The sequence below is a fragment of the Rhinopithecus bieti genome, unplaced genomic scaffold, assembly GCF_001698545.2.
Source record: "Rhinopithecus bieti isolate Rb0 unplaced genomic scaffold, ASM169854v2 scaffold_19685, whole genome shotgun sequence".
In the NCBI taxonomy this organism is placed as follows: domain Eukaryota; kingdom Metazoa; phylum Chordata; class Mammalia; order Primates; family Cercopithecidae; genus Rhinopithecus; species Rhinopithecus bieti.
Window position 1 is genome coordinate 513,754 of NW_016809568.1, and position 22,299 is coordinate 536,052.

A 22,299-nucleotide genomic window follows, 5' to 3' on the forward strand; every position below is an offset into this window, starting at 1 on the left:
GAAAGTTGTGAGGGGAACATTTCTCAGGGAATGAGAACAGAGTATAGGTGCTCTCTGATTTTTCTGGAAGAGCTACATTCCATTGTCCTCACCTCATTAAACATACTGCTTGGAAGAAGATGCTTGTTTTACCTGTTTTGTTAGTAACCGAGTATCTCTTTTGCTCACATTTAAAGTTGTGCTTTGAGATAGTAATGCTTCTGATTGCGAGTGTACTAATACAGTTATTTAGGCAAAGCTGGTGAATTAATTTTCCAACCAAATATTTGGAGCAAAAGCAGTCAATTAGATAAGATAAAGCAAACTTATACAAAACTGACCTGACTTCCACATTTGTTTTCATAATTTTCTTTTGCAGGATAACAAAGCCATTGACCTTTGCCGATTGTGTTGGGGATGAACTTCCTTTAGGATGGGAAACTGTATATGATAAACAAATTGGAGTTTATTACATGGACCACATAAATAGTAAGTAGTGTGCAAAATCTGTGGCATTATATCAAAGATGCCAAAAACTTTTTGTAGAGTGAAACAATCGTTACCTTCCAATGCAGCATTAAATTGGGTTTTATAAATGTAATCCGAAGTTTCCATTAGCTCAGTTCTTCACAAAGTGAAGCAGTTCTGTAGCTGTACTTTGCTTGTGTCTTGCTGGGGACTGCATATAATATGTTTAATGGAGGTTTTTAATAACTATTACAAGGACTAAATTTCCCAGCCAGTCTGGAAATAGAAATACCTCTCATAATGAAAAAATTATTTATTGCAGAGTGGAGCTGACAGGTTATTGGAATAAGTGCCCAACTGATTACCTTCACTTCATTTCATCTTATACATTTAACTTTAGCTTTCATACACCAGACCTTTGTGACCTATCTCTCTCTCTCTCTCTCTCTCTCTCTGAAGGGAGGAAATGGTATAGAGACCATAGCAAAAACAGTGGGTCTTTGTGGAACTATCTAGAGCAGTGGTTCTCATCCTGGGTGATTTTATCCCTCAGGGACACTTGGCACTGTCTGGAGGCATTTTCTTTTTTTTTCTTTCTCTCTTTTTTTTTTTTTGAAACGGAGTCTCGCTCTGTCACCCGGGCTGCAGTGCAGTGGCCGGATCTCAGCTCACTGCAAGCTCTGCCTCCCGGGTTTACGCCATTCTCCTGCCTCAGCCTCCCAAGTAGCTGGGACTACAGGCGCCCGCCACCTCGCCCGGCTAGTTTTTTTGTATTTTTTAGTAGAGACGGGGTTTCACTGTGTTAGCCAGGATGGTCTCAATCTCCTGACCTCGTGATCCACCTGTCTGGGCCTCCCAAAGTGCTGGGATTACAGGCTTGAGCCACTGCGCCCGGCCGATTGCAGCTCTTATCCAGAGACTGGGCAGTGGTGATTGGAGACAGGGGATATCTACCATTATGACCCCGCTGCCCTCCCAGGCAAGTCCAGGTGGCAGGAGAACTTCTAGGTGGACCCACTGGTTTCTGGACAGGGCAAGTACCTGGCAGAAGAGAAGCTGAGAGGCCCCAGTGGCTCTCTGCCAGCCTGGCACTTCACGACTGTGTATGTTTGGGTAAATGTGGCCGTTTGAGCTAGGCTTCCCAGCTGATATCTAAGGGGCAGCTCGTAACATGTAAGAGCTGCTCACTTCACAGGGCCACCTTGCTGTGGACCTGGGCAGATGCCTGTGGCTTTGTTAATAGGCTTTATCCTTCCCAGGGCTTGGTGGTACGGATGCCTCACGCCCACTGAATCTTATCTCTGAGACAAGAGCAGGACTCTGATTTTGCATTTGTTTTGGTTTGTAAATCTTCTCCTGTGAGCTTTTACGGCTTGGAGAGGCTTTCTAGGAGGGGCACTGGGATGGTGTGAGAAGGGGTGAGCAACGGATATTGACAGGAGAGCAGACAGGGAGGGGATTTCCAAAGGAGAACTTACCTGGAAACATTCTAGCAAGCACACCTTCATTTGTGAGTGTGAGTGTATGTGTGTGTGTGTGTGTGTGTGTGTGTGTGTGTGTGTGGGGCAAAACAGACATCATGTAAAATTTACCATTTTAACCATTTTGAGGTGTAATTCACAGAACGTAAAATGAACCATTTTTAAAATGAATAGTTTGGTAGCATTTGGTGCATTTACAGTCTTGCGCAGCCATCACCTCTATCTTGTTCCGGAACATTTTCCTCACCCCAAAGGGAAATCTCATCTCTGTTAAGCAGTCATTCCCCATTCCCCTAGCCCCTGGTGACCCCTAGTCTGCTTTCTGTCTCTGCGGAGTCTCCTGTTCTGGGTATTTCATAGACATGGAATCAGATGCTATGTAGCCTTTTGTGCCTGGCATCTTTCACTTGGCTGTTTTTTGAGGTTCTTCCATGTCATAGTGAGCATCAGAACTTTATTCCTTTTTGTGGAATTGTATTCCTTTGTATATGGTGTACACAGACCATTCTGTTGTATGCACTCAGTGAAAGGTCCTGAGAGTATAAAGGTGACTGAGGCTGTGCCCCTGCCATCTAGAGGCTGTAGTTTAGGTGGGAAACAGAAAAGATATAAAAACACTCAGGTGCCCAGTGTTAAGGGGGAAGAAGGGCAGCCCACGTAAGCAGGGGAGAGACATGTGTGCCTAGAGGATCAGAGAAGGCTTCAGAGAAAAGGTGCCTTTGCAGCGTGCCTGGGAAGACGGCAGGCCTTCCTGTGACAGAAGAGGTCTGAGTCAGCATGGCAAAGGCACGGGGGAGCCAGCCAAGCATATTTGGGTACTTCGCAGAAGTTCAGTCTGCGTAGAGAATGCTTTGGGGGAAAAGGATGGAAAATGAGATGAAGTTGACGAGTGAGTTTTGGAATTCGTATATTAGGCTAAGGAGATTGGACTTTGTGCTTTCTTTCTTTTCTTTTTTTTTTGAGACAGAGTCTTGCTCTGTCGCCCAGGCTGGAGTGCAGTGGTCGGATCTCAGCTCACTGCAAGCTCCGCCTCCCGGATTTACGCCATTCTCCTGCCTCAGCCTCCGGAGTAGCTGGGACTACAGGCGCCTGCCACCTCGCCCAGCTAGTTTTTTTTTTTGTATTTTTTAGTAGAGACGGAGTTTCACCGTGTTAGCCAGGATTGTCTCGATCTCCTGACCTCGTGATCCGCCTGTCTCGGCCTCCCAAAGTGCTAGGATTACAGGCTTGAGCCACCGCGCCCAGCCGACTTTGTGCTTTCAAAGAGATTTCTGTGTGAAAGCATTGCATCCCAGTTAGAGGGGTCACTTTGGAGAGTGCTCTGAGGATGGGTTTTGGTGGGATGAGACCAGAAGGTCCCGAGAGTCTGACTGAAGTAAGGAGAGACAGAGACAAGGGCGTGTCACCAATGATTATCATATCCAGGGGCAGGGACCTTCAGTTCTTCATAACCCACCGAATGTTTCAGGAGGAAGAGGAGTGGGATTCTTTGAGGATGAGTCCCAGGTTGTACCCCCAGGCTGGCTCCGCAGTTAGATCCAGATGATGCGGCTCCCCGCAAGGTGAAGACAGGAGAAGAAGGCATGTGCTGTGTGGTGTTTGGTTTGGTTTTGCTCTTGATGGGGAAAGGTGGTGTGGAGAATGAGGGCTGCTTTGGATGAATGACTAGGAATGACTTTGGGTCCATCCATGTGGAGGTGCATCCAGGAGGCAGGTGGGAATGAAAGGTTGGAGCTGGGGAGAGAGGCTGGAGCTGGAGTTAGGTACAGGCCCTTGAAGAGCTGGACAGGGAGGAAGCAGGAGTGAACATGAGGGAAGCTGTGGTGGGATGAGACAAGGAAGTCAGCGAGGAATGGGAGAAGACTACACAGTCTGGTCTGGGAAATGAAAGAAGGGGGCCAGTCAGGCCCGGGACACAGAAGAGTTTCCATCATCTCACGCAGAAGGAGTCAATGAGGAGAAGGTCATAAATAGCAATTAGTGTCACAGTTCTGAGCTCACGTGGGTTCATCTCCTCCCATGCTTAAAGTGTGGTCTTTGTTGGTGAAAACGTCGTCTTGTATTGTCTTCCCTCCTCCAATGGACTGTTTCATATCTGTAGAGTTTCCTTCTCATCTGGACTGTGGATATAAAAATAGAAAGTGTTCCACACTGTAGAAAGGTTCGTGATATAAAATCTTCCATAATATGCATCCTGGTAATGAATTAATTTTCACATTGACGAGCGACATCACTGCAGGACTGTTGGTCAACCTAAGGATTCTACTTTTAAGTCACTTACGTTTTTACCTTTTAAATTTCAGAACTTACCCAGATTGAGGATCCAAGAGAACAGTGGAGGCGAGAGCAAGAGCGCATGTTGAAGGAATATTTAATTGTAGCCCAGGAGGCTCTCAATGCCAAGAAGGAAATCTACCAGATTAAGCAGCAGCGGTTTGAGCTGGCCCAGGAGGAATACCAGCAACTGCACAAAATGTGTGAGGATGACAGCCGCTCACATGCCAGCTGTGAGTTGACTTATCTCCTGTTAAAAGCCATTGTGACTTTAAAAGCCATCTCTCTGCTAGGTTACCTGCAAACACTGAACCTTCCTTGGGCAAGATAGCTTCGTGAAGGTTCTAATCACATAGTGTTAGGTCATCAGTATTCGGCACTGAAATCAGATGGGCACCCGGTAGCCACTCCTGTAGCAAGGGTTTATCAAATGCTTACTTTGTGCCCAGTCACTGGGTTATGGTTGGTGGTGACTAAGAAAGGAAAGGTCTCTGCCCTTGAGCTCACATTCAGGTGGGGAAGGTAAAAAATAAACAAGAAAACAAAATTTCGGGTAGGAATGTATACCAGCCTCCTGTCTCTTGCATGTCAGTTTTGAAGAGGGCTTCCCTCAGAGATCTCTGCAGTTAACACTGCTTGTCTGGGATGATCTCTTGGGAAATCCACACAGTGGTTTCATTCATTCTGAGTGGGAAGACTCAGGAGACCTCAGCCATGTCAAGCTCCCTGTCTCTTTGTAGAGTCCTCTGTTGGGCTCTAGGCTTTAGTAGGCAGTACAGGGAAGGAGGAGGAACACCATAGGACCCAGAGAATCGGGGCACTCTCCTTCTGGCCCTCAGGTAAGATAACCATGTACTGCTTGCTGTTCTCTAAAGGGACCTCTCTAGTTTTGAAGGCTGCCAGAGTGGGGGGTCCATTTCATTAGTACTCAGCAAGTGCTCAGTTTTGAAGAAACCAGGTCCACTCTCAGAACCCAAAGCATTTTGCTGTGGACACAGTCACCACATGAACCAGTTCCTTCCCCAGCAGACTGTCACCCTCAACAGACCCCAACAGATGTGCATGACTGTGACTGGCCTGGGCCCTCGTAAGCTTGGAAAGAATGGATGAAAGTTCGCACCACTGGGTTGAATTTTATAAAAACCTGTCTGATACTTGGGGCCTTTCCTGTGATATTAGTGCCATGTTGCCATGGCAGATGTTAAAGACACAGCCATAGCTTTACTTGTATTGCAAGTCAGAATGGAGGTAAGGCCAAGGGGCCACACGTTTAGTGCTCTGTTTTATTGCAGCAACTGTTGACGGGGCAGAAGCCTTAGAAGCTGTAGCTGGGTAGGGGTACACCCTCTACAATAGGAATTGAAGATATTTCTGTTACTGTGTATCTTGAGGGGAACAGGGAACTCAGTTTTACTGATGTATTACTTCCAAGCCATCTCATCTCCATCTCTGCAGATATTGGCACATACCTGGTTGGTTTTTTTTTTTGGCTTTGTTTTGTTTTTAACTTTCCATCAGAATGTGATAGGTTAGCTATGTGTGGAGTTTTAGAGGCTGGTTTCTTATCTTCACAGTTATCTTTTCTTGGAATGTCTTTCTCTGATTTTGGTATGAGGGTAATACTGGCCTCATAGAATGAATTGGGGAATGTTCCTTCCTCTTCTGTTTGCTGAAAGAGTTTGTGTAGGCTTAGTATTAGTTGTTTTCTTAAGTATTTCATAGAATTCACCAAAAGAGCCACCCGGACCTGGAGTTCTTTGTGGAATGTTTTTAACTACAAATCCAATACTTTTAATAGAGAGGTATCCGGATTTTTTGTTTCTTCTTGAATCAGTTTTGGCATTTGTGTGTTTCAGAGAATTGTCTATTTCATCTCATTTAAAAGTCAGCAAACTTTCCTATAAAGGGTCAGATAGTAAATATTTTAAACTTTGTGGACTATGTGATCTCAGTGGCAACTATTCTACCCTGTGGTTATATTGCAAAAGCATTCAGAGACAACATGTAGACAGATGTGCCTGGCCGTGTTCCAGCAGAAGTATCAAAACAGGTAGCAACCTAGATTTGGCCCACAGGGAGTTTGCTGCGCAGTGATCTAAGCTGTCAAGTCTATGAAGTTGTTTGTAGAATTCCCTTATTAGCCTTTCAATGTCTGTAGGCTTTGAAGTGATGTCCTCTCTTTAATTGCTGATATTAATAATTCATGTCTCTTAATCAATATGGCTAAACTTTTATTGATTTTTATCTATCTTTACAATACACTGGTGTTTGCCCTGTTCTCCCATTTCTTGTCTGTTTCTATCTTACTGGTTTTTCTTTATTATTTCTTTCCTTCTACTTAATTTGGCTTTAATTTGTTCTTCCTTTTCTAGCTTCCTAAAGTGGAAATTTAGATCACTGATTTTAGATCTTTCTTACTTCCACACATAGCCATTAAAGGTAAGGATTCTCCTCTAAGTACTACTTTAACTGCATCTCATAAATTTTGATATGCTGTCATTTTTTTCAGTTCAAAATAATTTTCCCTTTTTTTTTTTTTTGGTGGTTTTGACCCATGGGTTGTTTAGAAGTAAGTCAGTAGGACTTTTAAAGATGTCATGTTGTTGTTTATTTCTAACTTAGTTCCATTGTGGTCAGAGACTAACATTTCAGTCTTTTGAAATCTATTAAGATGACTTTTATGGCCTAGAATACTGTTCGTTTGTTTTTTTTTAGATGGAGTCTTGCTCTGTCACCCAGACTGGAGTGCAGTGGCACGATCTTGGCTCACTGACTCACTGCAACCTCCACCTCCCGGGTTCAAGCGATTCTCCTGCCTAAGCCTCCTGAGTAGTTGGGACTACAGGTGTCCACCACCACGCCCAGATAATTTTTGCATTTTTAGTAGACACAGAATTTTGCCATGTTGGCCAGGCTGGTGTGGAACTCCTGACCTCAGGTGATCCACCTGCCTCAGCCTCCCAAAGTGCTGGGATTACAGGTGTGAGCCACCGTGCCCGGCCAGTCTTTTTGATGATGCAGAAGCCTATGGGCTTGGTGCCTTGATGTCTCCTTAGCTGAAGCAATGGCCTATAACTGGTTCTGAGATCATATAGTTAGCAACTCTAAACATTTCAGAAAGTTACTTGGTAGAAGTTAGGTTGAATGGTATAAAATTGCCGTTTTTGTATCTAAAAAAGGGCTGAATGTTGGCTATTCTTATAATCCAACCTAATAGTGTGTTTCTTTCCAGCAGTCTTTGGGTACCTTCTCTTTTACATGCTTGCATTTGGTTTGGTCTCCAAAGAGGCTCTCAAATCACTCTTTCAAAGAATGGAATGGAAGAAGTACATAGCAGAAAAACTTGGCAGGATGTTTCTTGCCAGTGATTGAAAAGAAAAATTGAGGCCAGGTACAGTGGCTTACGCCTGTAATCCCAACACTTTGGGAGGCTGAGGCAGGACGATCACTTGAGACCGGGAATTCAAAACCAGCCTGGGCAACTTAGCAGGACCCTGTCTCTATTTAAAAGAAAGAAAGAAAATTGAGTCTAGAGAAAGTGTGTATTGTGTACTGACTACTAACAGTGCAGCCAGAATGTCAGCTGCAGTGACTGTGGGGACGCTGAACTAGATGCCCTCAATGATGCAGACATTAGAACATCCCGTCTGATTCCACACCCACTCTGAGGGGCAGTGAGCGAGGAATCCCAATGCAGTGCCAAGCTGTAGGTTTCAAGTATTCAGTACTTCAGCATCCTGAGGAGCTGAGGATCCTACTGGATCAGTTTTTGTATTTCCATGGGCTTTTCACTTCTTTGATGTTTGGGCAAATAGGGAATTCTACTCAATTACGTTTCTTTTGTGCCCTATGGGGTTTTATTAATGCCCGTTAAAAAGATACACTCAAGAGGCTCTTTTTGAAGTGGTATCTGTTCCTTCAGTAGAGGAAGCTGATGACTCTGTTGTTGACTTGAGGTTCTAAGGTGCTCACCAGATTCCATTTCCTGACCTGCTGGATGTCTCCGTGTGGATATGATCTCTTCCTCTATGTGTGTAGGTTGCCTTCGAGGCCAAAAGTGGGCCTGCCTGTTTTTGTGAAAGAGCTGGAGATGCCAGTGGGTCTTCCTGGGGCCTATCAGCTCATCAGGGAAAAAACCAACTCTGAACGGAATCTAGGAGTTGATCCAAGTGTTTTATCAACTTGCTGCTGTCCCTAGGGCTTCCACCAAGCTCTCTCAATCTGCCATTTAACCTGAACTACAAGGTACAGCAAGGAAAACCCTGCTAGAATGGACTCAGATGAATTCTTTCTGGCTACAGGATAGAGTCCAATGCAGTGATCCTGTTGGCTTGACCATGATCTAACAGATGGCTTCTACAGCCATGCCAGAGGGCCTGGGCCCATGTTGGGAGCTGCTGGTGGCAGTTTCCATAGCACAAGTTGGCTGTGTAGCCACACGGGTCTCACTGCCCATATCTCCCTCAGTGCTAGTCATCTAAAGCAGGAGGCGTTTCCTTTTTCTGATACTGTGAACAGAATAACATCTGGACTTAATTCCCAGTTCTTCCTTCATGGGTAATGACTTGAAGTGAAAGGAACCAATATCCAATGAGCTGGTGTTTTCTATGCATTGTTATGATCACGGTGTTGTCAAGCACGTGCTGTTTTTTCTTTATTGTTCACATGAGAAACTGAGTATCAGGTAGGCTAAATTATTTCTTCAGGATTACATACCCAGTAGATGGTAGAAGTTGGATTTAAGCCCAGATCTGTTTGTGTTGGTGGCCTTCAGTGCTCTGTACAGTTTCCTAGACATGGAAGAGGCCACTCAGAACAGCTGATGGTGTTTATGGAACCCCTCCCCCATCCAACTTTCAGGTTATCTGAAAATAAAGACTAGTTATAAATTGACAAGTCATCTGGAAATTTTGCAGCAATAAAGGGGGCAAGTGGAAGACAGAGCACTTTCTAGATCTTGACTTTTCCATGGCCCATGGAAGATCACTAAACTGTTCATTTATTTTTCGACAGCTGTTAGCACCTGCTGTTGATATATACTAAATGGCGGGAACATGTTTTTCCTGTTGTTTGTTTGTTTGTTTTGTTTTTTGAGATGGAGTCTCGCTCTGTCGCCAGGTTGGAGTGCAGTGGCGCGATCTTGGCTCATTGCAGCCTCTGCCTCCCGGGTTCAAGTGATTCTCCTGCCTCAGCCTCCTGAGCAGCTGGGACTACAGGCACACGCCACCACAGCCAGCTAATTTTTGTATTTTTAGTAGAGACAGTGTTTCACCATGTTGGCCAGGATGATCTCTATCTCTTGACCTCGTGATCTGCCTGCCTCGGCCTCCCAAGGTGCTGGGATTACAGGTGTGAGCCACCGTGCCCAGCCGGGAACACGTTTTATTCCTAATGGTTGCTTGTTGGTAAAGATGAGGCAATAATGTGTGAACAGAGGAATTAACTGGAACAGCCGTTTCTAATGTGGGAGCAGAAGGTAGAAAGAAGTGCATCTCACCTATACCCTTCACACATTTCCCTCGAGCTATGGAAACCACCAGAAGAAAACTTCGTTCATTGGAGAGGAACGATTTTGTGGCAATATTGGGCTCTCTGGTATCTAAGAACATCCATGCCTTGACCTGAAAGCAAATTCAGATACTTGGCTGAATACTTTGCACACTTGTCTCCATGAGAGTAGGAACCCAACCCTGCTTGATTTCAATGAGCTTCTGAGCTAGCTGCCTGGTAGTGCCCAGGCCTCATTTATGCTTCGTAGAACACTGGGGTGAAACTGCTCAACAATGGGCTCATTCTCTCTGAGACACACCTGCTACTTTTTCTACAGCTCCATTTTGTAGAGTTTTCTTCTACTTTCTTTATTGCAACATGTTCTTCTATTTGCCTACCTTTTAACACTGAATACGTTCATTATCTCAGACACATTTTTTCCTGGAGTTATTCCTTTATTCTTCCTGAGAAACTCTAGCCCCAGGTACATTCAGATGAACTATATATGACCATTTGTAGGATCTTTTGGAAGAAATTCTTGCATGGGGTACGATGATAGTCTAAACCTCAGGTCTGCAAACTATATCAGGCCTGTGGGCTGGATCCTATCCACTGTGGGTGTTTGTAAATAAAGTTTTATTGGAACACAGCCATGTCCATTTACTAACCTATTGTCTATAGCAGCTACAATGGCAGAAGAGTATTTGAGACAGATTGTATGGCCCACAAAGCCAAAAATATTACTGTCTGGCCCATTAGAGAAAAAGTTTGCCAATCCCTGGTCTATACCCATAGTTCTCAGACCTGGCTGCAAGCTAGAATCTTTAAAAACTTGCTGCTTGGACCTCACCCCAAGAGATTTTGGTAGAACTGGCCTTGTGGTGGGACCAGGCTTTTTTTTTTTTTTTTTTTTTATTTTTTTGAGAAGGAGTGCTCGCTCTGTCACCCAGGCTGGAGTGTACCAGATCTCAGCTCACTGCAAGCTCCCGCCTCCCCCGGGTTTTACGCCATTGCTCCTAGGCTCAGCTCCGAGTAGCTGGGACTACAGGCGGCCGCCACCGTCTGGCCCCGGCTAGTTTTTTGTATTTTTTAGGTAGAGACGGGGTTTCACCGTGTAGCCAGGATGGTCTCGATCTCCCTGACCTCGTGAATCCAGGCGCCGCCTCCGGACCTGCCCAAGTGCTGGGATTACAGCTTGAGCCACCGCGCCCCAGCCTTTTTTTTTTTTTTTTTTAAAGCTTTTCAGGTGATCGACCAGGGTTGAAAATCCAGCTGGGCCTAGGAATGGAGTGTGGAATGGCCCCTGTAGCAGGCAGGAATACGACTTTGTTTTAGGCTATCCTGGTTCCAGGAGTTAGCTCAAAGTCTACATTGAAAGAGGCAGCGTTAATCATCTGGTGAAGAAGGGCCCTGATCCACCCCTGAGTATCTTGGATTATGGTGGTGGTGAAGCTTGACGCTTATCAGGCGCATCAGATCCTGCCAACCCATTCCTTCCCTGAAAGTTCGCAAGCCCTGGTCTCCACAATGATGTCTTCCATTGGTGCTCTGTTTTTTTTTTTTTTTTTTTTTTTTTTGAAGATAGGATCTTGCTCTGTTGCTCAGGTTGGAGTGTGGTGGTGTGATCTTGGCTCACTGCAGCCTCAACCTCCCGGGCTCAGGCGATTCTCCTACCTCAGCCTCTTGAGTAGCTGAAACTCCAGACGTGTGCCACCATACCTAGCTAATTTTGGTACTTTTTGTAGAGATGGAGTTTTGCCGTGTTGCCCAGGCTGGTCTCAGACTACTGGACTCAAGAGGTCTGCCTGCCTCCACCTCCCAAAGTGCTGGGATTACACATGTGAGCCACCGCACCAGGCCTTATTGGTGCTCTCGCTGTTGAAAGATTTCTCATTTGCTGTCTTGGTTAGGAACAGGACTACAGGCAATCCATTCCAATTCAAAACTTTTTGTTTTCCTTCACACAAACATGTTGGAGCAGGCAGGAGAATAAAGGATCATGGAGCATTTTTCCCATATATTAGTTGGTAAGCCAGATTTTGAAGGTTGCAGCAAAGCATATGTTTCCTGAGAAATAATCCCCTCGTCTGTCCTGGAGGGAGAATTCTTGGTTAGGATTTGGTGGCATCTTGGGTTACTTCTGTAGATCACCCCCAGGTGGCCTTACTTGATTGTTTTTGGTCTTTTACTTATATTGCCTTAAAGAAACCCATCCTGCCCACTTTGTTGGCCTTGCATATTTCTCCGTGTGCCTCTCTGGTAGATAGTACCTGTCAACCTGGAACCTGTCAGGGCTTGTCGGCCTTTTGCCCAGAGTCATTCTTGGCTCCCTTGAGCAACTCCTGACAGTGCTGATCCGTGGAGGCCTACACCTGGTCCTAAAGAGCAACCTGCCCCAGAGGATGTCTTTGAAGAAGGACTGCTGGTCTTTTAAAGCATGGCTTTCCTCTGGGGTGACCTTAGGTTTCCATAGCTCAGAGGAGGCCTGTACATAAGAGAGACAAAGACAGACAGACACATGGGCACACACATTTCCCCTTTCAGTAATCTGTCAAACTGAAATCCAGAGTTAAGTAGTGGGGTTTGCAACATTTTGAGTGCTAAATACACAGGTCAAGTTCACCCATTGGGTGGTGGGCACTGGGGAGCTGGAGGACCGTTTCTTCTTCTGGGAAAGCTAGCCCAATTAAAGGATCTTTGGCAGCTGACCCACAGGAACCCAGATTCTAGACATGAAGCCCTCTGTGAATGATGGCATAGTGTATTATAGATCAAGTCACTACAAACTCAGTCTTTTAATCTATAAAATGGGCAAGGAAACGTAAGTATCATTTCACCTTCACAAAGATTTTATGAGAATAGATTAAATAAACGTGAAAGGCACCCTGTAATAGCAAGGTATAATAATTTACATTGCTGTGGTCCAGCTAGGCTATAACCTCATTATTATATTATCTGAGGCAATGTTATATGCCTGAGCAGACTCCATATTGCTATTTAATAGCTCTGCCCACTCAACTCTTCAAGAGAGAAGAAAACTTTAGAGGTGAAAGTCTGGTCTTTATCATAAACCTCGAGATTGGAGACATGTCTTAATAGAGGAAGATATTCCGTTTATAAATGTTGTAGAAGGCTGAACACGGTGGCTCACTCCTGTAATCCCAGCACTTTGGGAGGCCGAGGTGGGTGGATCACTTGAGGTCTGGAGTTCCAGACCAGCCTGGCCAACATGGCAAAACCCCATCTCTACTAATACAAAAAATTAACTGGGTGTGGTGGCGGCACCTGTAATCCCAGCTACTTGGAAGGCTGAGGCAGGAGAATCGCTTGAATCCAGGAGGTAGAGGTTGCAGTGAGTTTGACATCACACCACTGTGCTCTGGCTTGGGTGACAGAGTGAGAACCTGTCTCCAAAAGAAAAAAAAGTATTGTGTAGTGCACGCTGTTATGGGGTCTGGAGTCCTGAGCTGGTCTCGGACTCTGTAAGTGGTTCTTGTAGACTTACGGGCAGATCTGAGGAACTGAGAATTTTATTTATAAATTGAATTACATTATTAAAAGTTATACCAGTGTTCACAACCATCCTTAGTATTTGAAGATAAAATGTATTCGCTGTGTTAGTTACCTGAGTAGACTTTTCCCTTATCCCAGTCCTGGAATTTTATAATTTTACAGAGACCATAGCAAAAGTAACATGAATGCGATCCATATAATTAAAAGGTGTTCTGTCATTTATGATGGTTTCAGCTGCAGCAGAGAAGACTATTTCTCATGGGCCTGGACAATAAGGAAATTCATTGTCACATAGTGGAGTCCTCTGGAGGTGGGGTAGGATTTCCCATAGGTGGATTCAGTGGTTCAGTGGTGTCATTGGTTTGTCAGTTTCCCCCTCTAGGAGTGGATACATGCTGAGTCTCTTGGGGAGAGGTGGCTACCCAACACTTCCAGGGTTCTAGTACTTAGGAAGGAGAAATGGGGGAAGGTTGCTGCGTAGATGTCCAACAGTATCCAGGACACCTCCCCTGTGTATTTCAAGTCTCTTTGCTAATTTTCCGTATGAAACTGCACAGACAGAGGAAGATTGATACAGATTTTTTTTTTTTTTGAGGCGGAGTCTCACTCTGTCACCAGGCTGGAGTGCAATGGCGTGATCTTGGCTCACTGCAACCTCCGCCTTCTGGGTTCAAGCAATCCTTCTGCCTCAGTCTCCTGAGTAGCTGGGATTACAGGCACCTGCCACTACGCCCAGCTAATTTTTGTATTTTTAATAGAGATGGGGTTTCACCATTTTGACCAGGATGTTCTCGATCTCTTGACCTCGTAATTCGCCCACCTCGGCCTCCCAAAGTGCTGGGATTACAGGCGTGAGCCACGGCGCCTCACCGGTGCTGATGTTTAGCATTGCAGTGAACTTTGTTGAACTTGATGGTAGGCTTACTTTCTACCCTTAATGGGAAAGATCCCAGGTGATAATTCTTGGCCTTGTGTTCCTCCCACTGCAAGTTGACAAGTTGACACATGTGTTGTAGTGTTGTAAGCCAGGATTCAGCAAGCCCTAACCTCATAGCCTCATTTGCGTATTATCTCTATCCCAAGTGAAAGGCCTTTAAGCTCAGATCTGGGAAACTTAAAGTCCCAGGAGTTTAATATGGAGATGTTTTCTATAAATTATTTCTGCCTTTTAAGGGCATTGTTGGAGATATTGCATTCATTACCGATCTTAAATGAAACCAGGGAGTCAGGCAAGATGGAAGATGTAGGATTTGGAAATAGGCAGTCTTGTCTAAGAAAGAATTGTTTGTAAAGTATTTTACTCCATGTCTTTGAGAGATCATGAGTCTAAGTATAAGAAAATTGGAGATAAAGTTGGCAAACATTTAGCTCTTCCAGTTGTTTATTTCCAGTAGATTCAGTTGTTTGAAATTCTGACTGAATGGGACTGAAATAGTAGATTTTCCATAGAACTGTTATTAAAACAGGAGATCCGACTGCTCAAATGAACTTTGGATGTGGTTCTAATTGAGGTTTGAAGTAATTGTGCTGTTGAAGTTACTGGATGATGTTGAGCCATCCTTTGCAGTACATAGTCTGCAAATGATTTTGAATTGGTTTCTCATTGTTGGCACCTAGTTATCTGAATGACAGCCAGCCTTTGATTCTCAGATCAAAGGAGTTAAAGAAAGGACTCCATCCTTGCAGGTGTGTCTTCTGAGCAGGTGATGTTAATGACAATAACTGGGAGGCAGAGGGCACCAGAGTGGGGTGGTTTACAGATGCAGACAGACCAGCATTCCACTAGCTAAGCAGAAGAGAAGCCATGCAGCAGTGGTACAGAGCCCATGGCTTCAGAAACCTAAAGAAAGGAGGCAGAAGCATCAAGAAAAAGCACCGCAGAGCGGTGGATGGGGTAGTAGAAATTAGGAATAGCCACTTGCTGCTCCAGCTGCCGTAACACTGGAAAAAGCTTGCAGCTCTCTGTGTGCACGGAAATTTGCTGACTGTGCGTAGCGTGTAAATAGCTCTGTGGCTCTTATTCATCCCTAGGTATTGGTTACTCACAATAATGATGCCATGTCTGTAAAGAGACTTTAAATCATGTACACTGCACTGTTTAGGAAAGCATTGAGGTATGTGATGTCTTTTAGCTAAACATTCATCAAAACAAGTTATTAGAGTAAAAGCGTGAGTGCCTCACTTCAGTTTCTGGGACAAACGACTTGGGGCCCATCTTTCCATCCTTTTCTCAAGACTGCCAGATACTGACGTATTACTAGAAATCTTTTTTATTTTACAAATTTCTAATTTTTTTTTCCTTTCTTGTGTCAAAAATTGTTCATCTGGAGAATATAGGTGTGAAGGAAATAAAATAAAATCATTTTAATGCAGCCACTGAGAATAACTGCAGTTAACTTTTGGTTCTATCTTTCCAGTGATGTCTGTATATGTATTTTAAAAGAAAGTAAAAGTAGGTTCATACTGCAAGTACTGTTCACGTATTAAATACAGTTTCCTACATCATAATCATACCTCTTCCCTCCCCCACCCACTGTGTCTCTATGGTGTTTAACAGTAGTAGTTTTATAGTAGAACTAAGCAGAGTTTTGATTGACCTACAGCCATGTATTTTATTATATGGGATCCTATAGAAAGTCCTGATTCAAATATCAAACATCAGGAAGATTTGAAGATGTTAAATGTCAGTTCTTTAGGAGCCAGTGACCTCTTGTAAATCAGAGATTTAGAGTTATTTAATGCAGTGAATCAGAAGTTCCTTATGTGTATGTATTTTGAAGGATCTATTATAAAATAAAATATTTTCTTTCTCTTTAGCATTCTCTGGATATTCAACAAATACAAAGTATGACCCACACCAAATTAAAGCAGAAATAGCAAGTCGTCGGGATAGGGTGAGTAAAACCGATGCTTTTACAACCAGGTGAATGGAAGCCTGAGGCCTCGCAGCCTAGGCTGCTGGCATTCCCCTCTGGTTGACTCCTCCTGGAGGGATCGCTAGCAGTGTTAGACTGGAAGGGTTCTGAGGGTTCTGAGGCTGCTTCCCCGGTAACCCCTGAATTATCTGTGTGCTACCGTGTTTCATCTCTTCAGACGCTTGTCTTGGTTGTCTGGGAAGGGGAACACTTTTGTTGCATTTGGGACAAAGCACAAGAAACATCTTGGCAATGAAGCCTGCTCCTCTCTTGGTGTGTCATTCCCTGAATCAGGGTGTATCTTTTAGTGCAGTGGTTCTCAAATTTTAGCACAGCTAAGAAAAATACCTGGGAGCTTGTTCAAAGTGCGAGCTTCCAGGCCTAGCCCCTGAGTTTTGACGTGGACCTGGAGTGGGTCCCAGAATCTGTTTAAAGAAGCACTCCAGGAGCCATTGAGTTTCAGGTAGTCAGAGAGCAGGCTTCTGGACACAAAGTTTCATGTTTGGGGGTCTGAGAGGAGTGGGTAGAAGGAAAGATGAAGAATGTGTTACAAAAGTTGCAATTGTAATGTGGAAACCTTGAAAATGTTACTGGTTCCCCACTTGGGTAAGAGTCTGTCTAATCTGGGATTTTTGTATGTAAGCACAGCAGGTCTTCTAGAAAGGCTGCTTCTTATGCATGTGAATGGAAGTTTATAGTGAGAATAGATGATCTTCTGAACTGCAAGCTGAGTAGAAACTCAGATGGCAGTGTTAATAACAACTGTAGAAATCATTCTTCACAGCTGGTTTTTGGAAAAAAAATGTGATTTGTCTTTAGCTTTCCAGATTAAAACGAGAGCTGACCCAGATGAAGCAGGAACTGCAGTACAAAGAAAAGGGGGTGGAGACCCTGCAAGAGTGAGTTGCCTGGACACTTGTTCCAAAGCTTCATGACCTTCACTTTCATGTCCTTTATTTATGCTCATGATTTTCCAATGCCTAACTTCAGAATCTCTCTTTTCCTTGAAGATATTTCGGTTGCTTTAAATGGAGATACTCGGGAACAGACCTTTATTTTTATGTTTTATGCACGTTTACTATAGCTGTGCAAGACACTCATGGCTAGTTACATTTAAATTAGACTTTTTCTTAGTTTTATTCTTTTAAATTTTTTGTTCTAAAATTGACATTTAAAGAAAATTAAAAGTTTAGTTTCCCAGTCTCAGTAGCCACATCAGAAGTACTCACTAGTGACATGTGGCTAATGCAGGTTTTCTCCACCATTTAGCACTAGTGGGATTTGGGGCTGGATCATTCTTATCTTGGGGGGACTATCCTATGCACTGTAGAATGTTGTCTTGGCCAGGCCTGGTGGCTCACGCCTGTAATCCCAACACTTTGGGAGGCTGAGGCGGGTGAATCACCTGAGGTCAGGAGTTCGAGACCAGCCTGGCCAACATGGTGAAACCCCATCTCTACTAAAAACACAAATGTTAGCCAGGCGTGGTGGTGCATGCCTGTAATCTCAGCTATTCGGGAGGCTGAGGCACAAGAATCACTTGGCAGGCACCTGTAATCCCAGCTACTCGGGAGGCTGAGGCAGGGAGAATCTCTTGAACCTGGGAGACAGAGCTTGCAGTGAGCCGAGATTGTGCCGTTGCACTCCAGCTTGCTCGACAGAGCGAGACTCTAAGGAAAAAAAAAAAAAAAGAACGTTGTCTTTACTCTTTACCCACTAGATGCCAGTAGCATCTTCCACCTGCATTGTGACAACCAAAAATGTTTCTAGACATTGCCGAGTGTCCCCTAAAGAACACATTTAATCCCAGCTGAGAACCACCATGCTGGTGGCTACTTTATTGAACACCATAGGCGATAGATTTCCATCATCGCAGAAAGCTCCTTTGGACATTCCGGTCTGTAGGTCTTCCTCCTGTTCTCGTTTTTACAATTAGAACTTTATCCCTACTAAGAGATTGGGGATGAATTGTTTACAATTAGTGAGCTGTATCAAGTCTGCAGATTTCGTGAACTAAAGGTGGTGTTTGAGAAGTGGCGCTGGTGTGGGTCTGAAGGTTTGCTGAGCCATTCTGTCCCTTCACTGGCTTTCCTTGCTGAACTTGCACATGTGCCTCACGCCTTCTGCACCTACTTTTCTCATCTGCAAATGGTGATTGTTTTAGGCAGCTCAGGCTGCTATGACAAATACCATAGACTGGGTGGCTTGAACAGCAGATATTTGTTTCTCACAGTTCTGGAGGCTGGAGGTCCAATATTTGGTTCCTGGTGAGGGCCTGATTCCTGATTTGCAGATGACCATCTTGTCACAATGTCCTTTATGGCCAAGAGAGCAAAAGCTCTGTTCTCTCTTCCTTTGCCTAATCCCATCATGGGGTTCCACCCTGTGACCTCATCTACTCCTGATCACCTCCCAAAGGCCCCACCTTCAAATGCCATCACATTAGAGGGTAAGGCGGCAATGTAAGAATTTGGAGGACACACAAACACACAGTCCATAACAGCAATCATTGTGCTGAGTTATACTGAGGACAGCACCAGCACCTGGTACATGGCCAGCCAGAAACAATTAGCCCAACTCTGTGTGGTTACTGTTACTGACACAGGTGGGCAGCATGTTGCCTCTTTCATCCTGCGTGCAGACGAATGAAGTGGCACACGTGACTGCAGCACTGCTCTTTATGGGGAAGTAATAAAGGAATGTGAGGTATAGATGTAATTACTACCATTACCCAGCTATGTGTTTGTGTGCATTTTGGATCTACACTCAGAGCTTCCTTTTATTAGCCCTAGTTAGTGTTAGTAAAGCTTCTTCTTTAGTTTTTTTTTTTTTGACAGAGTCTTGCTCTGTCCCAGGCTGGAGTGCAGTGGTGCGATCTTGGCTGACGGCAACCTCCCCCTCCCAGGTTCAAGTGATTCTCGTGCCTCAGTCTCCCCAGTAGCTGGGATTATAGGTGCCTGCCACCACACCTGGCTAATTTTTGTATTTTAGTAGAGATGGGGTTTTGCCACATTGGCCAGGCTGGTTTCCAACTCCTGACCTCAGGCGGTCTGCCCACCTCGGCCTCCCAGAGTGCTGGGATTACAGGCATGAGCCACTGTGCCCGGCCTCTTCTTTAGTTTTATCTTAAGCAAATCAAGTTTCTTTTCCAGCCAACCGGCTGCTGGTTTTGTCATTCATGCAGCGCATAGGCTAGCGTGCTTTCCAAATGCACTTACGTGTGTTCTGTCCTTTTAGCCCCCCACTCCAGCCAGCCTCCAGATAATCCAATACCTCCTCAGATGCAACTGTGTGTGCTGTGGCAGTGTCATCCTGTGTCACTTTGGCTAAGGGAGTGGATAAGGAATAAGCAGAAACAAATCATTTGATTTGTGACAGGTCACTAAAAGTTATTAGGACTACCTAGTTGGATTTGAGGTGAATTTCCTACCTTCATTAGGCCACACTGTAGCTGTCTCTCATTGTGATACCGTGTCTGTGGGCAATAGGTTGTTTTTTGTTTGTTTGTTTTTTGAGATGGGGAGTCTTTCTCTGTCATCCAGGCTGGAGTGCAGTGATGCGATCTTGGCTCACTGCAACCTCTGTCTCCTGGGTTCAAGCAATTCTTCTGTCTCAGCCTCCCAAGTAGCTGGGATTACAGGCACATGCTACCATGCCCAGCTAATTTTTGATTTTTAGTAGAGACTGGTTTTCACCATTTTGGTCAGGCTGGTCTCAAACTCCTGACCTCAGGTGATCCACCTGCCTCGGCCTCCAAAGTGCTGGGATTACAGGCATGAGCCACCGCGCCCGGCCCAGTATGTCGTTTTAATGTTAGTCATTGTGTGTGCTGGAGGTTGCAGTTAATGTCATTCTCATTTGCAGCTCTGAGGAAAGTGACTGGGGTTCAGGAAGAGTCTGAGTTTGCTCAGGATTCCTGAGCATCAGCAGGGAGCCACGTCTGGCACTTCCCTCATGGCCGTGGTTTCTGTAGTGGGTTGCTGGGCTCAGCGCCTGTTGCTTTGCCGTGGCTCCATCGTTCTGGTGAACTCCATTTCCTTATTTGAAGAAAAAGGCCATATAGCAGTGTCAGCTGTAGACGGACTGATTTAGAAAATAAAATGTACTGCTGACTGAGAAAACCCCTTTCTCCTTAGCATGGCTAGAATGTGAATTCATCTCTTGTAGTTGCAGTGGTTTCAAGAATAGGAAAAGGCAGCCTCTGTTTCCCTAGGGGCATTAGACAGAGAAGCAGGAGCCAGAATAGCAAGAATTTTAACTTTACACCTGCGGCCAAAATGGAGCGCAAGTTGTGCTCCTGGAAGAGAGGCGGGCCAGTGCTGTTTGGATTTTCTTTCTGCTTTCATTATCAAGATCCCACGCTTGGGAACAGCAATTGTAAACTTGCCACTTGCCAAGGAGAGGCTCCTCCTGCCTGCCTGAGCCAAGGGGAGGCTCCTTCTGCTTGCCAGAGCTCATGAGAATACCCGCCCTCCCCCTGGAGGCCAAGGAGTGGCCTGGGGAAGGCTCTGGACCTGGCCTTGGTCCTGAGGGGCTCACCCCACCTCATGCCTGACCAGGGGCAAGTCAGCTTTCAGGAGGGAGCTGCCCAGAGCCATTGTTTAATGGGCATGTTGCCTTGGCTCTGTCTGACGCTGCGTTGTCACTGTGCATGTTTACTTTATTCTGGGACAGACAGAGCCTCACAGGCAGAAGAGAAAACACAGGCACCCATGCCACTCTTAAAATATTTTTGTAAGTGGAAGATAATCTGGTAACCTTTCTCTGAGTTCCACAGCTTATGAGATGAAAACAGCCTCATTATTTTTTCTGGTATTGGACATTGGGCTTTTATGTTTGGATCGAATCATGCAAATGTATATTTTTTTAATTGAAAAATTTTAGAAGGCCTTTTCAAGTATTGAAAATGTGATTACCCCATCTCTACTGGGAAATCCTGACTATACATACAGATAGCACGTGAACTGTTATACCTAAACATGAAGCATCTCTGATTTTATCACCAACATTGCTTTAAAGCAGTGGCCCAAGATTTTCCTCCAGAAAATTTCCTGCTGTTCTTGCTTCCCAGAATATCCAGTGTATTCTTTTCCAGAGCACCTCACCAGGAGTTTGGCTGCTTATAACATTTTAAGCTTGCCTTGTTTATCTTGGTGAATTTCCTGGCTAGCAAGGAAATTCATCATTACACTTGGGTCCAAGTAAGGAAAAAAGAACCTTTTGTATTTTACTTTAAATCTATATATATTGTTGATTGTTGTAGAGAGGAATTGGCCACAGATATGTTTGCTGGGTTAATGATAGAATATGTACATGGGTGTATGTTATATATGTATCTATGTGAAGTGTATGCATGTAAGCTTTTAATGATGGAAAATATCAAACATAAAAGTAGAGAGAATAGTATACTAAAACCCTCCTGTACCCCTCACCCCATTTAACCTGCACAATTGCCAGTCTTGATTCGGTGGTGGCCCCGCCCCATCTGCTAAGCTCTCACGGCCTTATTGAAGCAAATGTCAGAATCCCATTTAATCCATAAATACGTCTCCAAAAGTTATGGACTTCTTTTGAAAATAATTCTAATCCCTGTACCCCACTTACTAGGCATCTTGTGTCCAGTGAGCTCTTGCATTTCTTCAGGTGTTTGGGTCCAGTTTGGGCCACAGAGTGCCTTTGATTGATGTCTCTTACGTCTTTTCTTTTCTACTCTCCCTCCTTTTTTTTTCTTCCCCCTGACAGCTTATTTGTTGGAGAAAGTAATTTGGTTGTCCTATAGAATTTCCCTAGTGTTGGGTTTTGCTGCTGAAATTCACATGATGTCATTGAACATGTTCCTCTGTCCCTTGTTATTTATGCAAATGGGTATAATAGTTTGAGAGGCTTGATCGGATTCAAGTTCGATTTCTTTTTTTTAGTGAGAATGTTTTTAGGTGGTGGTGTTACTTCCATCAGGAGGTACTGCTCTCTGCTTGTTTCTTTTTGTGGTGTGACGATGATTGGTAGGTTCTGGCCTTGTTAGCCCAGTGCTTTGATTTATATTAATAACATTTCTCGTCAGCTTTTTACCTAAGTTGTGGATATGTATCTTTCAGGATAAGTTCCTGAAAGCGGGCTTGGTAAGTTAAAGGGTGAATGTATTTGTCGTATTATAGGTTGAATATTTATTATCTGAAATG

The 22,299-nt window shown here is 44.5% G+C and overlaps 1 protein-coding gene across 3 annotated transcripts in view; it reads left to right on the forward strand.

Annotated features, from left to right (window-relative positions):
* The first annotated feature begins 358 nt into the window (after positions 1-358).
* Positions 359-22,299, forward strand: part of WWC3 (WWC family member 3) — an 84,567-nt gene continuing 62,626 nt past the window's right edge. For 2 of the 3 annotated variants that reach the window (XM_017889724.1, XM_017889725.1), the window contains exons 1-4: positions 359-468; positions 4,232-4,435; positions 16,023-16,099; positions 16,940-17,019. In XM_017889724.1, the coding sequence (XP_017745213.1) occupies positions 453-468; positions 4,232-4,435; positions 16,023-16,099; positions 16,940-17,019 (377 nt within the window). In that variant the 5' untranslated portion in view covers positions 359-452. Of the gene's footprint in view, positions 469-4,231; positions 4,436-6,585; positions 6,642-16,022; positions 16,100-16,939; positions 17,020-22,299 lie in introns of those variants that run through there. The other variant, XM_017889726.1, reaches the window with a different exon arrangement.